The sequence below is a fragment of the Aureococcus anophagefferens genome (assembly GCF_000186865.1).
Source record: "Aureococcus anophagefferens unplaced genomic scaffold AURANscaffold_26, whole genome shotgun sequence".
Taxonomy (NCBI): Eukaryota; class Pelagophyceae; order Pelagomonadales; family Pelagomonadaceae; genus Aureococcus; species Aureococcus anophagefferens.
The window spans coordinates 346,985-370,618 of NW_008705586.1; the positions used below are offsets into that span (position 1 = coordinate 346,985).

A 23,634-nucleotide genomic window follows, 5' to 3' on the forward strand; every position below is an offset into this window, starting at 1 on the left:
CTCCGCCAAAGCCGGCGTTGACGGGCACCTCGACCGATGGTGATGCCCGCGAGGCAGCCCGCGACGTGATGTGACCCATGCGCCTCGTCGCATTGACGCTGCTGCTCGTCGCCGCGGTTTCCGCGCGGACGCCGGGCATCTTCCAGGCCGAGGTGCTCGCGCTGGAGAACTGCAGCTGCGTGGCCCAGTTCGGCGGCGGCCCTCTGAGCCGGCTCTACAACCTCGACGCGCGCAACGCGGCGCGGAGCGGCCTGAACCACCAGTACAGCAACCTCAAGGCCGTCCTCGGCGAGGGCCTGGGCCTCGGGCGCGCCGTGCTCCTGGGCCCGCCGCCGCTCACGCTGAACCACAACTTCGGCCTCCCGTTCCTCTACCACCGGTGGTCCGACTTCCTGTCCTTCGAGCGGTCGACGTTCCGCGTCGTCGAGCAGCGCCGGACGGTCTGCGAGGGCGCCCTCGCGTCCTGCGTCGCCGACGTGTCCACGGCCCAGCTGTCGCGGCTTTTGGCGGACGACCACGGCGCGCTGCTCTACCACGACGGCGCGGCGCCGGACGCGCTCAACGCGGCGCCGGGGCTGCTCCAGCGCAGGCCCGGCCCGAAGAAGAACCACGTCTCCGACAGCCTCAATCTCTTCCGGAAGCTGCCGGACCTCACGGACTTTCTCGCGCGGCATCGGTTGGTGGCGACCTTCGCGGCGTCGGACACGGTCCTCGACGCCGTGCCGCCCGTCGCCGCGCGCCTGAAGGCGCTGTCCACGACGGGCCGCGTCGCCGTCGTCCACTGCCGGCGGGGCGACAAGCTCGAGCGGGCCAAGTACTGCCCGGCGCAGATGGATCGCGCGACGTCGCCCGCGCGCATCGCGGCGCTCCTCGCGGAGTTCGGCGTCGAGCCCGGGTCGTCGGTCTACCTCATGTCCAACGACCGCAACCTGACCCACTTCGCGCCGCTGGCGACGGCGTTCGGCTACCCCTTCCTCACGCAGGTCGACTTCCCGCACCTCGCCGCGCTCCTCGCGGCGTGCGGCGGCGGCGGCGGCGGCCTCTGCGAGAACTACATGCTCTACGCCATGGAGAACGAGATCATGCGGTCCGTGCCGCGCAAGTACCGCTTCGTGACGCTGCCCAAGGCCGACATGGACCACAACCCGACGACGCTCTTCGCCGCGTTCTCCGCGGAGTGCACGCCCCACCGACGACGTCGCTTCTAAAATAAGAGGGGGAGAGGTGGGGGCCCGCCCGCGGTGTCGCCCCCGGGGGGCGGCCGCCGGCGGCCCTAGCGCTCGCCCATGCGCTTGTTCTGGGAGATCGCGTTGTTCATGATGCGGCCCGGGACGATGCCCGTGTCCTGGCCGCCGACGGACGTGTACTCGTCGTCGCCGTCGAGGGGCTGGAAGTACCTCGGGTGGCGCATGGCCTTGTCCTCGTCGGCCGCGTCGTCCGCGATGAGCTCCTCGTACGACTTCGCGCACTCGAGGGCGTACTTGGCGCCGAGGTCGACGGCGAGCGCGGCCTCCTCGGCCGCCGCCGCGAGCTCCGCGGGCGTCAGCGCCCGCACGAGCTCCGCCGGGCTCCCGCTCCAGAGCTCGCCCGCGCCGACGGCCGCGCCGGCCGCGACGAGCGACCCCGCGCCGACGCGGCCGTCCGCGCCGACGGACGCGCCGGCCTCGACGGTCGCGCCGCACTCGACGACGGCGCGGGCGCCGAGGGACCCGAGCACGACGGCGTTGGCGCCGACGAGCGCGCCCTCGCCGACCGCGCCGCGGACGACGGCGCCGTCGCCGACGCACGCGCCCGCGCCGACGGCCGCGCCCGCGACGGACGCGCCGTACCAGACCGACGCGCCCTCGGCGACGGTCGCGGGGCCCAGGAGCGTCGCCGTCGGGGCGACGAAGGCCCCGGCCGCGACGGTCGGCAGCTTGCCGTCGACCTCGACGACGCCGCCGACGGCCGCCGCCGCCGTCGGCGCCGTGAGCATGAGGCCCTGGCCCTGCGCCTTGAGCGCCGCCCCGGCCGTCTTCAGGAACGGCGACAGGGCGGCCATCGCCTTCTCCACCGTGGCGCTCATGGTCTACGAGGCGCGGCGCCTTGTACTCGATTACGGCACCAGCTCGCCACTCGTCCCTGGCAGGGCAAAGATGCTCGGCAACGCCCCAAGGTGACGTGAAGCGCGAAAGTCGCCTTTCGCATCGATGGTCCTGGGCAGCCCGTAGGCGGCCGCGAGAAGTACCGTACTACCCGGGCAAGATCGGCCGCGACCGCGGCGACGGCACCTACGACATCGACTACGACGACGGCGAGAAGGCGACGCGCGTAGCAGCGCCGCCATGCCCCAGGCCACGAACACGGTGCTCCACGACCGGCGCTACTACGTCGACAAGGTCTGCGAGGCCCCGAAGCGCCTCGACCCGGACACGCTCGAGCTCTGCGAGTCGGAGGACGAGGACGAGCTCCCCCCCGTGCGCGCGACGAACGCGGCGCTCCACGACAAGCGCTACTACGAGAAGATCGTCTGCGAGGCGCCGAAGCCCATCGCCAAGGTGCCGAACCCGAAGCTCGCGCCCGTCGTGAGCACGGAGGACGTCCGGGACCTGCGGATCACGCTGCGAGACGCGGACAAGGACCAGGGCAAGAAGGTCCGGCTCAACCTCCAGTGGCAGCGCAAGCCCTGCGCGAAGCTCGTCGAGGTGCTGGGCTGCGACGAGCCCTGCGCGCTCAAGGTCGTGCTCGGCGATTCGCTGCGCATGGACGACCGCATGGGCGCGGTGCTGCGCGACGGCGACGTCGTCGAGCTCACGCGGAAGACGCCCGAGGAGATCCTCGCGGACGCGAGCGACGCGCCCGTCGTCGAGGACGTCTCCGCGGGCCTCGCGCGACGGGCGGCCCTCGAGGCCCGGGCCGCCGAGGACGACGCGAAGCGCGCCGCGGCGGCGGAGGCGCGCGAGGCGGGCAACGCGGCCTTCAAGGACGGGCAGCTGGAGCGCGCCCACGCGCTCTACGCCCGGGCGACGCTCCTCGACGCGACGGACGCCCGGTCCTGGGCGAACCTCGCGGCCATCGCGCTGCGCTGGGACGACCCCGCGGCCGCGGAGCGCGCGGCCGCGATGGCCGTCGAGCACGCGGAACCCGGCGACCCCGTCGGCAAGTGGCGCTTCCGCCTCGGCCGCGCGAAGCACGGCCGGCGCGACTACGACGGCGCGTTGGCGTGCTTCGACGACGCGCTCCGATCGCCGGACTTCGCCGAGGGGTCCGCGCTGCTCCGCGACCTGCGCAACGCGAAGAAGTGCGCCGAGGCCGCCATCGCCAAGCTCCGGGTCAGCGACGAGCCCAACTAGCGAGTAAGTTGCGGGCTCGCGGCCCGCGCCGCGTCGGCTCGACCGGGGGAGCCGCGGGGGACATCGGTTTGTGTGTTTAAGCGATCCCGCGCGCCCTACGATGACCCGGCACCCGAGCGTCGGCGGCCGCGTGGACGACACGCTCTTTCGGCGCGTCGGGCGACGCCGGCACAAGGACGCAGGAGCGCTCATGTGTCCCAGGCCTTGTCCCTCGGTGTTCGACGCTCGACGAGGTCCGTTGTGCAAATTTTCTGCTCCAAAGCGTCTGCGAATCACGATCGCGGAGAAATTGCGCCGCACCACGCCGCCACGCGACGATGAGCCACCCCCCCCACCTGATCGTGATCGCCCTCGCGGCCGTCGCGTCCGCCGCCGACCCCCCCGCCCCCCGCTTTCGCTTCTCCTTCGACGACGGGTCGGCCTCGGCGAGCGACGACATCAATCCCCTCTTCTCGGGCGTCGTCGAAAACTACGCCACCACGGCGGGGCCCGACGGGACGACGGCGATCCTCAACGATCCGACATCGAGTGACTCGAGCGACCAGACCTACGTCGTCTGGGACGAGTCGACGAGTTTGGCCATGCTCCCGGTCGCCGCCGCGCCGCGGACCGTGTGCCTCCGGGCGCGCGTCGACGTTTTCGACGGCGGCGCCCTGTTCCACTACGGCGACCCGATCGTGAACGGCGGGTCCTTCATCCTGAAGACGCAGGCGGAGGACGGCAAGATGAAGCTCAAGCTCGGCGGCAACCGGGACCTCGACGACGTCGCCGTGAACGGCGACGGGGCGTGGCACCACTACTGCGCCGCCTACGACGCCGCGGCCCGCGCGAGCCTCTACGAGGACGGCGTGCTCCTCCAGTCCGAGGAGGTCGAGCTCGACACCGCGTCCGCGGTCGGCGCGCCTCCGCAGTCGGCGCGGCTCCACGTCATGGCGGGCCAAGACACGAATATGCAAGGCGAAGCCTACTGGCAGTACCTCCGCGGCGCCGTCGACGACCTCCGCATCTACGACGTCGCCCTCGACGCCGCGGGCGTCGCGGCCGTCGCCGCGGACGTCCTCGCGCCCGACCCCCCCCCGCTGGTCGCGCACTACTCCTTCGACGACGGCACGGCCACCGAGGACAGCGACAGCAGCCTCGACGGGACCATCACCGGCGCGACAGCGACGACGGGTCTGTTTGGGAGCGGCGCGCTGTCCTTCGACGGGTCGAACGACTACGTCGAGTTCCCCTCGGCTGTGACCTCGGACATCCTCGGGAGCAGCGCGCGGACCGTGTGCTTGTGGGCGGTCATCAATTCCTTCGGCGGCGACGGGGGCCTCTTCGACTACGGGGCTTACTCCGACCAGGCGAACTTCGCACTTCGAGTGCACGGCACGAGCGCGAGTCTCTATGTCGAGCTCTGGGGCGGCGACACGGGAGTGGCGCTGTCGGGGTCCGACGACGGCGGCTGGCACCACTACTGCCTGACCTACGACGGATCCGGTTGGGTCCTCTACTTCGACGGGTCGCAGGCGGCGACGGCGACCGCCGCGCTCGATACGGGCTCGGACCGCCCGCTCCAAATTGGGCGGTTTGACAGTGATTACTACCTCGACGGCTCCATCGACGAGGTCTACGTCTACGCGAGCGCGCTCGACGAGGCGTCGATCCAGGTCCTCTACGACGCCGGGTCGACGGCCGCGCCGACGGCCGCGCCGACGACGGCCCCGACGACGGCGCTGCTGGCGGCGGGCGTTCGCTACTCGTTCGACGCGGTCGCGGGCGCGAGCGTTCCCGAGGCGTCGGGGGAGCCCGCGCTCGCGGGGACGATCGTCGGCGAGCACGCGCTCGCCGTCGGCGTCGACGGCGGCGGCGCCGTCGACCTGTCCGGCGGCCACGTCGAGTTTCCCGCGGAGGTCACGAGCGGCGTCCTCGGCTCCGCGCCGCGGACGCTGTGCCTCTGGGCGCTCCGGCGCGGCGGCGGCGCCCTCGCGTCCTACGGCGGCGACGACGACGGCCCCACCGGGTCGGCCTTCGGTCTGGGCTTCACGGGGGACGCGTTCGAGACCTGGTTCCGGGGTGACACGCGGACTCACGTCGCCGTGGTCGCGGGCGAGGGCGCCTGGCACCACTACTGCCTCGCCTTCGGCGCGGCCGAGGGCGCCACGCTCTACTTCGACGGCGACGTCGCCGGCGCGCACGCGCCCGCCGAGCCCCTCGTTACGCTGGACGACGAGCCGCTCCGCGTCGGGGCCTGGACCAAGGCCGGCTACGAATTCGACGGCGTCGTCGACGGCTTCGAGCTCCACGAAGTGGCCCTCGGACCGGCACGCGTCCGCGCGCTCTACGAGTCGACGACGGCTGTGATGCCCCCGTCCGCGGCTCCGTCCTCCGCGCCCACGATCGCGCCGACGGCCGCGCCCTCGACGTCGCCGACGCCCGCGCCGACGGCCGCGCCCTCGACGTCGCCGACGGTCTCGCCCACGATCGCGCCGACGGCCGCGCCGACGGTGGGCCCGACGGCGTCGTCGCTCACGATCACGAGCGTCGGCGCCGGAGACACGTGCGTCGCGAACCTCGCGTGCGAGGTCACCTGGGACTACGTCGGCGACCCGAGCAAGTGCCCGACGATCGAGGCGGTGTTGAAGGACAGCGCCGGCAGCGACGTCGCCAGGCAGATCCTCGAGAACGACGGCGTCAACGAGCACGTCGTTCCCGGCGACGCGCTCGTCAACGAGTACACGATGACGCTCACGTGCGAGGACGACTCGTCGCTGACGTCGTCCTACGCCTTCGATGTGTCCTTCACGCCCGCGCCGACGGCCGCGCCCACGATCGCGCCGACGGCCGCGCCGACGGCGGATCCGTCCGCGGCGCCCACGATCGCGCCGACGTCCGCGCCCACGGCCGCGCCCACGGCCGCGCCCACGATCGCGCCGACGTCCTCGCCAAGCCCGCGGCCGAGCGCTCTGCCGACCGCGCGGCCGAGCGCTCTGCCGAGCCCGCGGCCGACGCCGCCGCCGAGCCCGCGGCCGAGCGCTCTGCCGACCGCGCGGCCGACGCCGCCGCCGAGCCCGCGGCCGACGGCGCCGCCGACGCCGTCGCCGACGGCGATCCCTACCGCTTCCGTCGAGAGCGGCGCCTTCGAGTTTGAGGAGGCGACCTCGAAGCCCTCGGGGTCGCCGACGCGGCGGCCGACGCGCCCTCCCACGCCGCGGCCGTCCGCGCGGCCGACGTCGAGGCCGACGAAGGCGACGCCCTTCCCGAGCGCGCGCCCGTCGCCGAAGCCGACCCACCAGCCGACGCCAATCCCGTCGGAGCCGCCGAGCCCGCGACCGACGCCGGTCCCGACGGCGCGGCCGACGCCGGTCCCGAGCCCCTGGCCGACAGCGAAGCCGACGGCGAAACCGACGGCGGCGCCGTCGCCGGGCGTCGCCGAGGACTCCGCGGCGCCGTCGCCGCGGCCGACGTTCGGCCCGACGCCGCGGCCGACGGCGGCCCCCGCGCCGCGGCCGACGGCCGCGCCGACGCCGCGGCCGACGCCGGAGCCGACGACGCCCGCGCCCACGGTGCTCCCGGGCAACCCGACGGCCGCGCCGCAGCCGGCGCCGACGGCGGCGCCGTTCGCGTGCGCGCCGCGGCGCCCCGCGATCGCCGCCGCGGCGCTCTCGTCGTCGCTCGGGACCATCGCCGTGACGCTCGACGCGCCGAGCGACCGCGGCGGCCGCGGCGGCGGCGAGGCGTTCCCCTGCGGCGGCGTCGTCGACGTGCCGGGCCCCACGGAGTCGTGCGCGTTCAGCGGCGAGGCCGCGGTGACGGTGACGCTCGGCGCCGGCGCGAGCGTCGTCCCCGGCGACGCGATATCGCTCGTCGCCGGCGCCGTCGGGCCCGCGCTGCCCCTCTGCGCGGGCGCCGGGCCCGCGGAGGCGACGGCCGCGGTTCTCGCGGCGCCGGACCCGGCCGTCGCGCCGCGCGTCGTCCTCGTCGCGCCCCTCGAGGCCGGCTCCTGCGGCGACCTCGAGCTCGACGCGTCGCAGACCGCGGGCGGCGGCGGCCGGCCCCTGGCCTTCGCGTGGTCCGCGACGGGCGCGCTCGGCGCCGCGGCCGCGGCCGCGACGGGCGCGACGCTCGTCGTCGCCGCGGCGGACCTCGCCGCCGCCGCGGGGACGACGGTGGACGTCGAGGTGGCGGCGACGAACTTCCTCGGCGAGACGTCCGCGGCGACGGCGTCGGTCCGAGTCCGCGGCGAGGCGATCCCGACCGTCGCCATCTCCGGCGGCGCGCGCCGCGAGCTCCGGCGGTCCGAGCCCCTCGAGGTCTTCGCGTCGGCCGAGGCCTGCGCGGCCGCGGGCCTCGACAGCGCCGCGCTCGACTACGCCTGGGCCTGGGACCGCGCGGGCTGGCCCGCGAGCCGGAGCCTCAACCCGCGGAGCTTCTCCCTCGAGGCGTACGACGCGCCCGCGGACGCGCCGGGGTCGTCGGCGACGCTCGCCGTGACCGTGACGGACGCGTCCGGCGTCGCGGCGCGGGCGTCCGTCGAGCTGGCCTTCGTCCGGTCCGACGTCGTCGCCGTCGTCGCCGGCGGCGACCGCGTCGCGGCGGCGGCGGCGACGGTCCGCCTCGACGCGTCCGCGTCCGGCGACCCGGACGCCGACGGCGGCGGCGGCGTCGACGTGGCGTGGAGCTGCGACGTCGGCGGCGCGCCCTGCGCCTTCGACGTCGCGCCGGGACCCGTCGCGGAGCTCGCGGGCCTCGCGCCGGGCGCCTACGCCTTCGCGGCGACGGCGACGGCGCCCGACGGCCGGTCCGCGACGTCCGCGCCCGTCGCCGTGCGCGTCGTCGCGGACCCCGCGCCCTGCGTGTCCGTCGACGCCGTCGCGGGGGGCGACCGGCTCGACGCGGACGCGGGCGTCACGGTGACGGCGCGCGTCGACCCCTGCGGCGGCGGCCCCGTGGACTGGTCCTGGGCCGCGCCCGGCGCCGTCTTCGACGGCGCGGCGGACCTCGCGGCGGCGGCGGCCGTCGCGACGCGCGGCGCGGCCGCGGCGCCGGGCGACGTCGTGCTCAAGCTCGGCGCGGGCGTCCTCGTGGCCGGCGGCGCCTACGCGCTCGAGCTCTCGGCGCGCTTCGCCGACGGCTCCGGCGCGGCCGCGTCGTCGACGGTGGCGCTCGCCGTCAACGCGCCGCCGTCCGGCGGGTCCGTGGCCGTCGCGCCGGCGGCCGGCGAGGCGCTCGCGACGGCCTTCGCGATTCTCGCGGAGGGCTGGGTCGACGCCGCGGGCGACGGCCCGCTCCGCTACGCGTACGCGTACCGCGCGCCCGGCGCCGGCGCGCGGCCCAACGTGCTCGCGGCGGACCTCCTCGAGCCGGAGCTCCGCGGCGTCGTCCTGCCCCAGGGCGACGAGCCCGACGGCTACGGTCTGGTCGTCGCCGTCCGCTGCCGCGACGCGCACGGCGCGGCCGCGAGCCGCGAGACGACGATCGTCGTCGAGCCGTCGGCCATGGGCGCGGCGGAGCTCGGCGCCTACGCCGAGGACCGGCTCGCGGCGGCGCTGGAGACGACGAACACCGAGGCGGCCCACGAGGCGATCCTCGGCGTCGCGCTCACGCTCGCCGCGGGCGACCGCGCGCGGCGGCGGCGGCGCCGCCTCGACGACGCGGGCTGCGCGAACGGCGTCGCCGCGGGCGACGCCTGCGCCTGCGACGCCGGCTGGCACGGCCCGGCCTGCGACGTCGACGCCGACGACTGGGCCGCGACGACGGCGCTCACGGCCGCGCTCCTCGCCGGCTTCGAGGCGACGATGGAGACGCAGACGCCGAACGGCGCGGCGGCGCTCCAGCAGAGCTCGACGCTCGCCGCGCTCGGCTCCGACGCCGTCGACAGCCTCGACGCCGACGGCCGCGAGGGCGCGCTGAGCGCCGCGCGGACCGTGTCCGTCGTCGCGGAGAACACGCTCGGCGACGGCGAGGCCGCGAGCGGCGCGACGTCGCGGAACGTCGTCGGCACGCTGAGCTCGCTCATCGGCGCGGGCGTCTTCCCGCCGGCGAACGCGACGGCCAACGGCACGTCCCCGCGGGCCGCCGCGGCGCGCGCGCGGCAGCGCGCGCTCGCGACGCGCGTGCGCCGCAAGGCGAAGCCCCGGGCCCGGCGGCGGCGCCTCGCGGGCGCCGGCGACGCCGCCGGCGGCGGCGCGTACGGCGACCTCGTCGACGCCGTCGACGCCGTCGCGCTCGGCGGCCTCGGCGGCAAGGTCCGGGGCGAGGCGCCGACGGAGGTCGCGTCGGCGGAGGTGAGCGTCGCGAGCGGCGTCGTCGAGGGGTCGCTCGCCGCGCCGCGGCGGCCCGGCGCGGCCGGCGCCGCGGGCGTCGACCTCGGCGGCGGCGAACCCGTCGAGGCGACGCTCGCGGAGCTCAACGTCGAGCTCCACGGCGCGCGCCTGTCGACGCCCACGGTGCGCTTCGAGGTCATGGGGTCCGCGGGCGGCGGCGACTTCTTCATCGTTCTGCCGCACGAGCCGCCGCTCGACCTCGACGCGGCCGCGGCCGCGCTCATCCGCGCGGACTGCGGCAACGCGACGGACGTCGCGGCGGCGCAGGCCGCGGCGGACGCGGCCTGCGGCGCCGGCGCCAACGTCACGGCGCTCTGCGCGGACGCGCGCCTCGCCGCCGACGACGACTACGCCTTCGACGACGACGCGTTCCTCGCGGAGCTCGCGGCGGCGACGGCCGGCGCCGTCGAGGTCAACTGCTCGAGCGCCGCGACGGCGCGCTGCGACCGCGACGCCGCGTCGTCGCGGCGCGCCTGCGACGTCGCGGCCGTGACCGCGGAGAACACGACGTGCCGCTGCGCGGCGGCGCTCGCCGAGGAGCCCGCGGACTACGGCTCCGCGGCGGACGTCGCGACGTCCTACTTCGCGTCCGCGTTCAAGGCGGGCGCGACGACGCAGGTCATCACGCAGAACTTGCTGCTCATCTACACCTACGCGACCATGGCGGGCATCTGCGCGCTCGTCGCGCTCTGGGGGCGGCGCGCGGACGCGCGCGACGCGGCCGGCGCCGCGGCCGCGCGCGCGGCGCACGCGGCGCGCCTCGCGACGACGACGCCCGGCGAGCGGCTCGTCGGCGTCGCGCCCGGCACGCCCGTCGACGCGGCGGACGCGCACCTCGCGCTCGTCCACGCGTCGCTGCCGGCGTCCGCGACGGTCCTGGTCGAGCGGCCCTACCGCTACTGCGCGCGGCTGCTCTGGAAGAAGCACTCGTGGCTCAAGGTCTTCTCCTGCTACGACCCGCAGATGTCGCGGGGGCTGCGGAGCGTCGTCTGGGCCTTCAACGTGCTGAGCATCATGGTCACGCAGGCCGTCATGTTCTGGTTCGCGTTCCCGACGGGCATCTGCGACCCCGACGAGCCCCTCGGCCGCGACGAATGCCTGCAGATGGAGTCGATCTTCGGCGACGGGGGGAAGATGTGCATGTTCATCGACCCGCCGGAGGTCGTCGAGCCGGGCCTGGACCGCTGCCAGCTCGCGCCGCCGGGCTCCGCGGCGATCACGATGCGGCGCGTCGTGCTCATCTTCGCCGCGTGCGCCATCGCGCTCCCCTGCCAGTTCCTCTTCGAGCTCGTCTTCATCCGCTACGCCTGCGCGCCCCTCAAGAAGGCCGGCGACGACGACGACGACGGCGAGGCCTACGAGGACGAGGACGAGGCGCGCGAGCGGCGCGAGGACGGCGGCCTCCGGGTCGCCGGCGACGTGCTCCTGCACCGCCTCGGCTGCCGCGACCCGCTCACGGACGACGGCGACGGCGACGAGGGCAACGCTTTGCTGTCCAAGAAGACGCTCGAGGTCGTCTACGAGACCCTCGGGGGCGGGCCGCGCTACTTCGCGCTGCTCGCCGTCGCGCCGGCGTGCTGCGGCGTCGTCTGGCGCCGCCGGGAGGTGCTCGACGCCATCGACGCGCTCGACTACCACGACCGGCGCGAGCGCGCGGACCTCGAGTGGCTGCTCCGAAAGCTCGAGCGGCGCTGGCGGTGCCATCCGAGCGCGCGGGACTGGAAGGAGGCCTTCGTGGCCAAGACGGCGCACGTGCTCGAGACGAACATGCGCGTCGCCGCGCAGTGGAACGCGCGGCTCGCGGCCGTCGACGACCCGGCCGTCAAGTGCCGCCTCTGCTACCAGCTGCTGCGCTACGAGCTGCTGGGCAAATTCGAGCGCAAGATCTTCGAGCTCGAGCTCGCGGCCGACGGGTCCTTCTCGGACCCGCACGCGACGCCCAAGCCCATCGCGCCGCCCGTGACGCGGTTCCAGCGGTGGGTCCTCGGGTACGGCGTCACCGCGTTCGCGTTCGCGTACCCGTCCTACTTCCTCCTCATCTTCGGCCTCCAGCAGGGCAAGAAGATGACGCTGGCCTGGTGGTGGTTTACCATGTTCTTCATCTTCTTCAACGTCTTCACCGTGGAGCCGCTGCGCATCTTCCTCATGCGCGTCACGCTGCCGTCGTTCATCACGCCCAAGGTCCTCCAGGCCTTCGACCCGACGCGGTTCCGGCTCCACTTCCGGACGCCGCTCAGCGTCGAGGCGTCGGACCTGCTCGACCCCGACGAGCTCGCGCTGGCCTTCAAGGGCGGCGGCGACTTCGCGCGGCTCCCCGGCCGGCTCCGCGCCGTCGCGGGCCACCGCGCGTACCTCGACGAGCGGCGGCCCGTCGGCGCGGCGCGGCGCCGCGCGCGCGCGTCGCGGACGCGGCAGCTCCTCGCGGCGCTGAGCGACTGGAGCCGCCAGGGCGTCGGCGACCAGGTGGCCCACTGGCGGCACCAGGTCCGCGACGTCGCCGTCGGCTCCGTCGACGCGATGGTCGCGTCGTCCGCGAAGCACGGCGACGGCAACCGCGCGTACCGCGAGAGCCACCCGCGCTGGGGCGGGCGGAGCATCGCCGCGCTGCGGGCCGAGTTCGAGTTCCACCCGCCCTACCACTACTTCCTCCTCATGGCGCTGACGGCGACGCTCGTCGTCATCCCCAACGACATGCGCGACCTCGTGCTTAAGGAGCTCGTCGCAATCACGGCCATCTTCGCGTCGACGGCGGCGGTCAGCCTGCTCGTCTTCTTCGAGGGCGTGAACGCGGCGATCAACGACGCCGCGCCGGGCCTGAGCCAGATCCTCCTGGGGCTGCTCTTCGTCGCGGGTCTGGTCGTCGCGGGCCTCGAGTCGTTCCGCGGCCAGCGGCGGCTCCTGCGCGCCGCGGCGGCGGCGCTCGACGGCGAGGCCGCGGCGAAGCACGCGCGCGCGGACGCGGCGGCGGACCTCTACGACGGCCACGACCTCGACGCGCACGAGGTCGAGCTCGTCCGCGAGTTCGAGAAGGAGCGCGAGCTCGACGCGTTCGAGCCCGACTCGGACAGCGACTGGGACGAGGAGGGCAAGGAGGCCGACGCCGCGGCCGCGCCGGAGACGACGATCGTCTTCGAGGACGGCGGCGCGCGCCGGGCCGCGGCGCCGGCCGGGGCCGCGGCGCCGGCCGGGGCCGCGGGCCGCGAGGGCGAGCGGGAGGACGACGCCGGGGCCCGGCCGCCGGCGCCGCTCGACGCCGGGGACCGGCTCCGGCGCGACCTGAGCCGCGAGGCCGGCGCGGCCTTCGCCGCGTCCCAGGCGCGCCACCGCGCGGACGACGTCGCGCGCGCGGCCGCGGCGGCCTTCGCCGCCGCCGCGGTCTTCTTCGTCGCGACGGGCGTCGACACGGACGCGGGGGACGACGGCACGGACGCGGACCAGCGCAAGAAGGTCCACCCGTTCAAGACCTGCTCCTCGACCGCGCGCTGGGCCTTCGGCAAGCTTGTCTCGTCCTTCCGCCAGCAGCTCGTCTTCTTCATCCGCGAGATGCGCGCGTTCGGGCTGTCCAACTAAGCTCCCCTTTCGTGTGGCGGAGTCCCCTTCGGGCCCCGGGCTCGAGCGCCGTGGTTTTATTTCTCGGGCACGTAGCGCGCACCCTTGGGCTCGAGCGTGACGTAGTCCGTGATGTCGTCGACGAGCGTGTTGTACCACCGCTTCGCCTCGGCCGGATCCTCGTTGCCGACCTTGCGGATGGCCTTGTTGATGCCGATGAGGTCGAAGGTGACGGCGTTGGCGACGAGGACCGCGCGGTCGCGGTCCGGCCCCTTGGGCATGGCCTTGCGCGCGGCGCCGAGGACGGCCTTGCGGAAGTCGAGGTCCCACTGCTTCGTGAACTCGCGGAGCTCGCCGTAGTCCTCCGCCGCGAGCCGCTCGGCGATGAACCGGAGCCCGCCCGTGCCTTTGCCGTCGAGCTCGGCGCGGATCGCGTCGAACTCGGGGTACTCGCCCGCGAACGACGGCGCCGCGGACACGCCGACGCCGAAGGCGGCCATGGCGGACGCCAGGTTCCGCCGCGACGGCTTCAGCGGGTCGAAGCCCGGCGACGGCGCCGCGCCGGCGCCGTCGTCGTCGATGGCGAGCATCGTCTCGCCGATCGACCGGCCCCGGTGCGCCTCGAGGTGCCCGCGCAGCCGGTCGAGCTTGACGCGGTGGGCGCCGAGCACCCGCAGCGCGTCCGCGAGCGCGGCGCGCCGCGCGGCCTCGAAGGCCTCGTCCGAGACGTCCGTCGTGCCGGAGTTGAGCGCGAGGAGCTGCTTCAGTCGGAGGTCGTCGTCGGAGCCCGAGGGCCCGTCGCCGAAGATCATGGCCTCGGCGGCGATGCCCGCCATGAAGACGACGGCGTAGGCGTCGGCGCGCGCGGCGCCGCGGGCCGCGTCGCCGCTCCGGAGCTCGTCCAACAACGCCTGGTCGAGGAACGCCGACGACGGCGCGGACGCCGCGCGCTCCAATTTGTCGAAGCGGAACGCGTCGAGCCGGCTCAGCGTCGCGTCGACGGCGTGGACGCCGAGCACGTAGGCCGCCAGGAGGTGGCCCGCCTCGTGCGCCGCGACGCGGCCGCTGTGGCCGCCGACGAGGCGGCTCGTGACCCACGTCAGCCGGAGCCGGGCGATGTCGCGCTCGTTCTCGAACTGCGCGACGTCGAAGCTCGTCGCCCGCAGGAACTCGCCGTCGGTCTGGGCCGGCGCGGCCAGCACCCGCGCGGGCGCCTCGGAGCCGAAGCTCGGCGCGACGCCGAGGCTCTTGGCCTTGGCGTACGCGTCCTCGACGCGCCTCTGCGCCGCCCGCCGCCGCCGCTCGAGCTCGTCGGCGTAGCGCTGCATCGTCGTCGGGCCCAGCAGGTGCCGCGACCGCACGGACGTCGCGGCCGGGCTCACGAGCGACCGGCAGGCGTCGTCGACGACGCCCGCGGCGATGGACCGCGGCGACGGCTTCGGCGACGGCGCGAACAGGAGCGCGTCGCCGGCGGCCGCGAGGATCGCGCAGAGCGCCGCGGCGCGCGCCATCGGTGGCGGTGGGTGCGCGGGAGGCGGCGCGGCTTCGACGCCGGCGGCTGCTTGAGCTCGCAGATCGATGGCTCGTGCCGAGCTCTGGTGTTGCCGGCACCTTGCCGCCCGGACGTCGTCGTCTATGATGATCCCTTATAAATCGGGGGCGGGGGGGATGATACGGGGCGGGGGGCAGGGCGCCGGCGACTGGAGGGTCTCGGCGCCGCGCGTCGCGCGGGGCCCGGCGTGGGCGTCTTGGTTCTGTGCCGGGCGCGCGCGCGGTTTGCCGACGCCGCCTAGGCGGAGAAGGCGGCCGTGAAGTCCTCGCAGACCTTGCCGAGCTTCGCCTCGGTGGCGTCGGAGATGACGAAGCCCTCGCCGACGATGGTCTTCATGATGTCGGGGTGGGAGGTCTTGACGTGGTCGAGCCAGGCCTTCTCGTAGTCCTGGATCGCGGAGACGTCGACGGCGTCGATGTAGCCGCGGACGCCCGCGAAGAGGATGATGACCTGCTCCTCGCACTCGAGGGGCTGGTACTGGCCCTGCTTGAGGAGCTCGTAGAGGCGCACGCCGCGGTTGAGCTGCTGCTGCGTCGCGGGGTCCAGGTCCGAGCCGAACTTGGCGAACGCCGCGACCTCGCGGTACTGCGCGAGGTCGAGCTTCATCGTGCCCGCGACCTGCTTCATGGCCTTGACCTGGGCCGCGGAGCCCACGCGGGAGACGGAGAGGCCGACGGAGATGGCCGGGCGCTGGCCCTGGTAGAAGAGCTCGTTCTCGAGGAAGATCTGGCCGTCCGTGATGGAAATCACGTTCGTCGGGATGTACGCGGACACGTCGCCGGCCTGCGTCTCGATGACGGGCAGCGCCGTCAGCGACCCGAGGCCCGCGGCCTTGCCCATCTTCGCCGCGCGCTCGAGGAGGCGCGAGTGGATGTAGAAGACGTCGCCGGGGTACGCCTCGCGGCCCGGCGGGCGGCGGAGGAGGAGCGACATCTGGCGGTACGCGACGGCCTGCTTGGAGAGGTCGTCGTAGAAGATGACGGCGTGCATGCCGTTGTCGCGGAAGTACTCGCCCATGGAGCAGCCCGTGTAGGGCGCGAGGAACTGGAGCGGCGCGGATTCCGACGCGGTGGCGGCGACGACGATGCAGTTGCCCATGGCCTCGGCCATCTCGAGCTGGCCCACGAGCTGGGCGATGGTCGACCGCTTCTGGCCGACGCCGACGTAGATGCACATCAACGCGTCGTCGCCCTTGGTCTTCTGGTTGATGATCGTGTCGATGGCGATGGCCGTCTTGCCCGTCTGGCGGTCGCCGATGATGAGCTCGCGCTGGCCGCGGCCGATGGGGATCAAAGCGTCGACGGCCTTGAGGCCCGTCTGCACGGGCTCGGACACGGACTGGCGCGGGATGATGCCCGGCGCCTTGACCTCCGCGCGGCCGCGGACGACGTCCTTGAGCGGGCCCGCGCCGTCGATGGGCTCGCCGAGGCCGTCGACGACGCGGCCCAGGAGGCCCTTGCCCACGGGCACGTCGACGATGGCGCCCGTGCGCTTCACGGCGTCGCCCTCGAGGATCTCGCGGTCGTCGCCGAAGATGACGACGCCGACGGACGACTCCTCGAGGTTGAGCGCCATGCCCCGGAGGCCGCACGCGAACTCGACCATCTCGCCGGCCTGGACGCTGTTGAGGCCGTAGACGCGGGCGATACCGTCGCCGACCTAAAAGGGGGCGGGCGCGTGAGCGGGGGGGCGGCGCGCGGGGCGGATTTCCCGGCTCGTTGAACGCGGGGGAGACGCGCCGAGATGACGTTGCCCATCTCGTTGAACGCGAGCGCGTCGCCGCCGGCGGCGACGTCGCCGATGCCTACGCGGACGGGGCGCGTCGAAATCGCCCGTCCCCGGGCCCCCGTCGGCGACCCCGCGCCCGCGATCGAAATCCTGCCCGATCGCCGCCGAAATCCCGCGCGGGGCCGCACGCTTCTCGAGGTAGGAGCTCAGCTCGACGACGGAGCTCATCGAGCGGACGCCCTGGGACGACGCCCCCTGGCGCACGGCCGCGGGCAGCACACGAGCGAGACGATTCATCGCAACTGGTTGGTCGGCGACGCACAGCCACAGCCAAGCCGATGCAACACCAGGGCCCGTGCTCGGCCGCAAGATCCGGATCGGAGCATCACCGGCTCGAGGCTGCCCCAGCTCGCGATTCGTGGCCACCGCGCGGCGCATTCCGTCTCGCGCATCGCGCATCCACCGGCCGGCCGACCATGTCGTCCTTCAAGCTCGAGCGCATGTCCATCAGCAAGAAGCCCTGGACCGGCGACGGCGCGTCCGTCGAGGACAGCAACATGGCCATGGTGGGCAGCGACATGGACAAGGACGCGCGCAAGGCCGCGGCCGCGGGCGAGGCGGCCTGGGCGGGCTGCGGCGCGGCCCCGGGCGTCGAGGTCTGGCGCGTCGAGAAGATGAAGATCGTCAAGTGGCCCAAGGAGCACTACGGCGACTTCTTCGCGGGCGACTCCTACATCATTTTGAAGACGACGAAGCAGAAGGATTCCGACAAGCTGCTCTGGGACATCTTCTTCTGGCTCGGCGAGTCGACGTCCCAGGACGAGATGGGCGTCGCCGCCTACAAGACCGTGGAGCTCGACGACCTCATGGACCAGGCGCCCGTGCAGCACCGCGAGGTCATGGGCCACGAAAGCATCGCGTTCACGAAGATCTTCAAGCAGCTCAACTACATGCAGGGCGGCGTCGAGAGCGGCTTCACGCACGTCGAGGCCGGCACCTACGTGTCCAAGCTCTTCCGCGTGCGCAAGATGAAGCACACGGTAAAGGTCGCGGAGGTGCCGTGCGAGTGCGCGTCGCTCAACGCGGGCGACTGCTTCATCCTCGACACGGGCAAGACGCTCTACCCCTGGTTCGGTGAGTCGGCGTCGGCCTTCGAGAAGGCCAAGTGCGGCACGTCGGCCCACAACATGGCGAACCTGCGCAACGGCAAGTCCTCCGTCAAGGTCGACATCGACGCCGACTTCTGGGCGGCGCTCGGCGGCGAGGGCCCCATCGCGCCGGAGACCGACGCGCCCGTCGAGTCCGAGGAGCCGGGCGAGGGCATCCTCTTCAAGCTCAGCGACGCGTCGGGCGAGCTCCAGTGCACGGAGGTCGGCCGCGGCGACGTGAAGAAGTCCATGCTCTCGTCCGACGACGTCTTCCTCCTCGACGCGGGCCGCGAGGTCTTCACCTGGATCGGCTCCAAGGCCTCCGACGCCGAGCGCCGCAACGCCATGTCCACGGCCATCGCCTACCTCACGTCCGCGAACAAGCCCATCTCCACGGCCATCCACTGCTTCAGCGAGGACACGCCCTTCAAGAACGACATCTGGGACAAGATCATGGACTAGGCGCCGCCAAACGCGCGCCGCCCCGCCGTAAACGCCGGGTCTTTTCCGATTTCCCTCACGTGATGCCGGCCAGCGCCGCGCCACGCCCCGCGTATCTTGAAAACACCGCGCCTTACTCACATGATGTCGGCCAGGTGGTCGGCCCAGAGCTCGGCCATCCCTTCCTCGTAGTAGGCCGCGTCGTCGGGCTCGTCGAGGCTCGCCTCGACGTTCGCGGCGGCGCGCCGGGCCGCGGCGACGTGCTCTGTCATCACGCCTGGCATATTGCCACACAAGACACCTCGCAACTCAGGATGAACATAGGCGGCGAGAAGAAGCTCGCCCATCTCGCTCCAGCGCTCGTAGACGGCGATCTGCTCGCGGCGCGGCGCGGCGTCGCTCATCCGCAGACCCGCGAGCGTCCAGGGCCGCCCGACGCCGGGCTGGCCCTCGAGGAACACGATCTTCGGTGGTGGCGCGATCCCGAACGCCCGATCCATGATGCAGAGGTATTCGCGCGCCGCATAGCTCAAGGCCTGGGCGCGGTAACAAGGGTGCGACGCGAGGAAACGCCGCGAGCGGAGGTACGCGCGGGCGGCGGGCACGTGGAGGCCGTGGACGCAGCGCTCGAACTGAATCCTCCAGAAATCGGCGTCGCGGTCTTTGAAGCACCACCCGTTTCTTCTGAATGGCGCCCGCCGCGCGGCGAGAACGGTCGCCACGAAGCGGCCGAGCGCCTCCTCGTCCGTCGTGAACGGGCCGTCGTGAACGAGGGCGTCGTCTACGGCGGCTAGGCCGTCCGCGCCGCCGACCTCGCACGCCTGGCACGCGTCGTCGTAGCGGAGATCGGCCACCGCGTCATCCAGGCGGCCGCGCTCGTCCCACGTCGGCACCGCGCGCGCGAGCCGCAGGTACGTCGCGCGCCAGCACGTCTCCAAGCGGTCGCCGTTCCAGAGCATCGCCGGCCGCGCGACGGCGAGCGTGCGCGACTCCGACGACGCGCACCAGGGGAAGCGGCGCTCGAACTCGCGCTTCCAGCGCAGCGTGTCCGTCGTCTTGTCCGTCGCTGCGCGCAGCCCCAGGGACCGGCTCACGCAAGCGAAGGCGCAGTAGGCGGCAAGATCCACGGCCTCGTCCCAGAGCACGTAACACCACGGCTCCTCATTCGTTATGGGCGTTCGCGGCGGCGTGAATCGCATGCTCTTGGAGGCGCTCATGTTTGAACGCAGCCCTTTGCGCCGGGGTCAAGGCCGCGTTGTTGACGTTCGAGGCCCAAGGTGTCGCGCGAGAGCCTCTCGATCGCAAGATGGTCGCGCTGAAACTCTGCCTGCTGTTGGCATCGCTGCCATGGGCGCAGGGCTTCGCGCCGCGCGCGAGCGTCGCCACGCGGCAGCACATCATCACGCACACGGCGAAGTCGGCAGTCGAGCCCGTCGGCCCGCAGATCTTCGACTCGCTGAGCCCAGTTCGCGCGGCACAGCGGCAAGTGCGTCGTCGTCAAGTACGGCGGCCACGCCATGAGCGATGAACGCGCGGCCGAATGCTTCGCCGAGGACATCGTCTTGATGCAGAAGCTTGGCCTGCGGCCCGTCGTCGTCCACGGCGGCGGCCCGCAGATCGGGAACATGCTAAAACAGTTAAACACGACGTCGACGTTCATCGACGGCCTGCGCGTGACCGACGCGGCGACGGTCAAGGTCTCGGAGATGGTGCTCTGCGGGAGCATCAACAAGCAGATATCCGCGGCGATCAGCCGTCTCGGGGGCCGCGCGGTCGGCTTGTCGGGCAAAGACGATAACTTGCTCGTCGCGGAGAAGCTCGTCAAGGAGCGCATCGGCGAGGACGGCCACACGGAGATCGTCGATCTTGGGTTTGTTGGCGAGCCGACGTCGGTGAACTCAAAATTGCTGCAAAGCTTGTTGGACAATGGCATAATCCCGGTCATCGCTCCGATCGCCACCGGCGCGGGCGGCGCGACGTACTCCGTCAACGCGGACACGGCGGCCGGGGCCGTCGCCGAGGCGCTCAGAGCATCGCGCCTCCTGCTCTTGACGGACGTCACGGGCGTCCTCGACGAGAACATGAAGCTGATCAGCTCGATCACGCCGACGTCCGCGAACGAGCTCATCAAATCCGGGGTCATCAAGGGCGGCATGATCCCCAAGGTGCAGACGGCGCTCCAGGCCGTCGAAGGCGGCGTCGAAGGCGCCGCCATCGTCGACGGCCGCGTGGACCACTCGGTCCTCAAGGAGCTCTTCTCCGTCTCCGGCGCGGGCACGCTCGTCACGTGTGACGAGGCCGAGTTCTGCTAGGAGATCGAGCGGGCGCTAACTACCATAGCACTAGCGTCCCCATTCTCGTCACCGCCGACGGGGCGGCCTTTAGCGCCCCTCCTCCGTCTCCGGCGGCGTGGACTTGGAGTCCTCGCGCGACGGGTCGAGGCGGCGGTCGTTCTCGTGCTTGAGGGAGGCCATCTCGGACTGGAGGGCCGAGACCATGGCGAGCATGCGCTGGACGTCGCCCTCGCGGGCCTTGTCCTTCTCGATGAGCTCGGAGACGCGCGTCTCGACCTCGCGGCGCGGCTTTGGCGACGACGTGAGCTCGGGCGACCGCGTGACGCGCGACGCGCCGGGCGACGCCGGCGACCGCGGCGGCCGCAGGCCCCGCATGTCGCTGGGGCTCCGCGGCGGCGTCGCGCCGGGCGCGCGGAACGGGTTGCCCTTGGGCTGGAACTCGCCGCGCTTGGGCTTGAAGCTCGACTCGAGGTCCCGGAGGCTCCGGGGCCGCTGGGGGTCCTCCTCGACGCGGCGCGCCGCGGCGAGGTCCTCGCCGGCCGTCGCGCCGCCCCACTTGGTGCCGCGGTACGCGTCGCCCGACGCCGGCGTGCCCGGCGTCGGCGACCGCGGCGTCGGCGTCGTCGGCGGCGCGCGCTCGAGGTCGCCGACGCGCTTCGCGAGGGCCGCCTCGCGGCGCGTCGCCGCGTCGACGTCGGCGCGGAGCTCGACCTCGCGCGCCGCGGCCTCGGAGAGCTGGAACCGCAGCGCGGCCTCGCGCGCGTCGAAGGCCGCCTTCTGGGTCTCGATCTGCGCGAGGAGCGCGCGCTCGCGCGCGCGGAAGGCGTCGACGGCCTCCCTTAAATTCGACGTCTCTTCCTTCTTCTTCGACGACCGCCGCGCCATGGAGAAGGGCGTCGCCCAGCCGCTCGCCTCGCCGGACGCGCGGCGGCCCGACGGCGGCGACAGCGCGGCCGCCGCGGCCGCCGCGCGGTCCCGCGCCTCCGGGTCGACGAAGGTCGCGGCGCCGTCGTCGGGCATGCAGGGGCCGTCGCTCGGCATGGCCCAGCCCTCCGCGGCGCTCGGCGAGCTCTTCGGGGCGCTCCGGCTCATGGTCGGGGCAGCCCAGCCCTCGACGACCACGGGCGCGGGCTGCCGCTTCGGCACGACGATGGCCCCGGGCCGCGGCCGCCGCGGCGGTGACGCCGGCGCGTCGCCCATGGCTGCGCGCCGCGCCTACCTCGGCGCGACCATGGCCACGAAGTCGTCTATCGGCCCGTCTTCGGACTCGTCTTTCCTCGGCGGCAACGTCGACATGAAACGGACCTTCGCGGGAAGCAAGCCTCGTGCAAGCGCGCCGCGATGGACCCCTGTTTAGGTGTCGCCCTTCTCCAGATGGGCCGCCTCGGCGAACTCGAGCGCCTCGGTCTCCGCCAGGGCGGCCGCGGGCGTCGCGAAGTGGTCGCGCGTAGGGCCCGCGAGGGCCGCGTGCTTCTCGCGCGCCTTGGCGTGCGCGTACTCGGCGACGCTCCGGACGACGTGGTCCTCCGTGGGCTCGAAGACCGTGTAGCGCAGCGCCCCGGACTCGTTGCCGACCCGGTAGAGCCCCCAGGCCTTCCAGATCTCGAGGAGCCGCGCCGCGGCCGCCGCGTCGGCGCAGCGCGCGGTCTCGAGGGTCGCGCAGAGCGCCTCGGCGGAGCCGGCGCCGTGCTTCTCGCAGTGGAACGCGGCGCCCTCCTGGAGGGTCGCCGCGGCGTCCGGCCCCGCGGCGTCGGCGTCGGCCCGCTGCTCGAGCGAGTAGCTCGCGTTCGCGGCGGCGCCCAGGACGGACGCGCGGAGCGCGAGTTCGTCGCTCTCGAGCGTCGCCTTCGCGCGGTCCCGGGCGGCAGCGGCGTCCGCCGCGGCCGCGGCCGCGTCCGCGGCCTCGCGGCGGCACAGGCGGCCGCGGACGCGCGCCATCTGCAGGCCCGCGGCCGACACGCCCGGCGTCGCGCCGGGCCCCAGGTGCCAGTAGACGGACACGATCTTCCCCGCGCCGTCGACGCCGAGCGTGAGCTGCGCCGGGAGCTCGTCCGCGCCGCCGAAGAGCTCGGAGACGGGCGCCTGCGGGTACGGCGGCGGCCGGCCGCAGGGCGCGAGCCAGTTCGGCAGGGTCGCGTCGATCTTCAGCGTGAGGTCGACGACGGCGTCGGCGCCCATGACGCCCGACACGGGCCGCGCGACGCCGTCGCACGCGATCTTCGGCTCGCGGATCGCGAAGCCGTAGCTCTCGAACATGACGCTCCTGAGGAGGCGCAGGATGACCTCGCTCTTCACGGGCCGCGGCAGGCCGGACTCGTTGTTGCCCAGCATGACGGGCGGCCGGCCGGCGCCCTCCGTCGCCTTGAAGAGCGCGCCCACGGCCGCCTCGTCCTTGGCGTTGAAGGCGGCGATGTAGCCCGTCGCGGCGACGTAGCAGGCGATCTCCAGCGGCGTCTTGCCGGCGGCCAGCGCCGCCTCGGCGCTCTCGTAGGGGACGGAGCCCGCCGCGCCCATGCTTTCACCGAGAAGGCTGCCCCTCCATAGCGCGCCAACGGCGTCCTTGCACACAAAGTTTACCCATAACGACGCGCACGATGGAGCCGGAACGCGAGCCATGAACGGCGCGTCGGCGTCGAAGGACGCCCGGGCCGCCGAGGACGCGCTGGCGAAGATCGCGACGCAGCTCGAGGCGAGCCGCGCGAACCTGGAACAGCTCGCCGGCGGTTCCCCGGAGCTGCAGGCCGAGGCGCGGCGCCTCGCCGTGGCGGCGTCGACGCTGGCGGGCGCGACGGCGGCCCTCGGGCGCCTCGCGGCGAACGCGGCGGACGCGCGCGCGCTCCTCGAGACCGAAGACGAGTTCTTCGACGGCGCGGGCGACGCGTCGGAGCTCCGGGAAAGGTTGGTGGTGGCCGCCGACGAGACCGAGCAGGCCCGCGACGCGACGGACAAAGCCAAGGCCGCGCGGCGCAAGTCGGCGGTCCTCCTCGCGAAGGAGACCGTCGTCCACGCCGTCCGCGACGCGAGCGTCGACCGCGCGCGCGCCTGGGACCGGCGCGCGTCGGAAGCCGCGGCCGCCGCGGAGCTCGCCGCCGACGACGCGCGCGCGGCCGCGGCGGCGTCCGCGCGCGGCGCCCGCGAGGCCTGCGCCGCGGCGCTGCGGACGCGGGCGCGGGCCGTGCGGCGCGAGCGGCGCGCGGCCGTCGACGCCGCCGCGGACGCCGCCGCGGACGCGGCGGTCGCGGCGGGACGGGCCCGCGGGGCCGCGGCGGCGGCGCGCCC

General features: G+C 73.9%; 2 protein-coding genes across 2 annotated transcripts in view; one reads left to right on the forward strand and one right to left on the reverse strand.

The window, feature by feature from the left end:
• Positions 1 to 77: 77 nt before the first annotated feature.
• AURANDRAFT_72395 (hypothetical protein) lies at positions 78 to 13,286 on the forward strand (the record flags this gene model as incomplete). Its single annotated transcript, XM_009042063.1, has 4 exons — positions 78 to 1,177; positions 2,211 to 2,310; positions 2,334 to 3,311; positions 3,878 to 13,286. 4 exons carry the CDS (start codon positions 78 to 80, stop codon positions 13,211 to 13,213), a joined length of 11,514 nt encoding a protein of 3,837 aa, XP_009040311.1.
• Positions 13,287 to 14,981: 1,695 nt separating this feature from the next.
• AURANDRAFT_59430 (hypothetical protein) overlaps positions 14,982 to 23,634 on the reverse strand; it is a gene marked incomplete at both ends in the record, with an annotated part of 9,503 nt that continues 850 nt past the window's right edge. The window contains one exon of the mRNA XM_009042098.1: positions 14,982 to 16,403. Coding sequence (XP_009040346.1) covers positions 14,982 to 16,403 — 1,422 coding nt within the window. The remainder of the gene's footprint in view (positions 16,404 to 23,634) is intronic.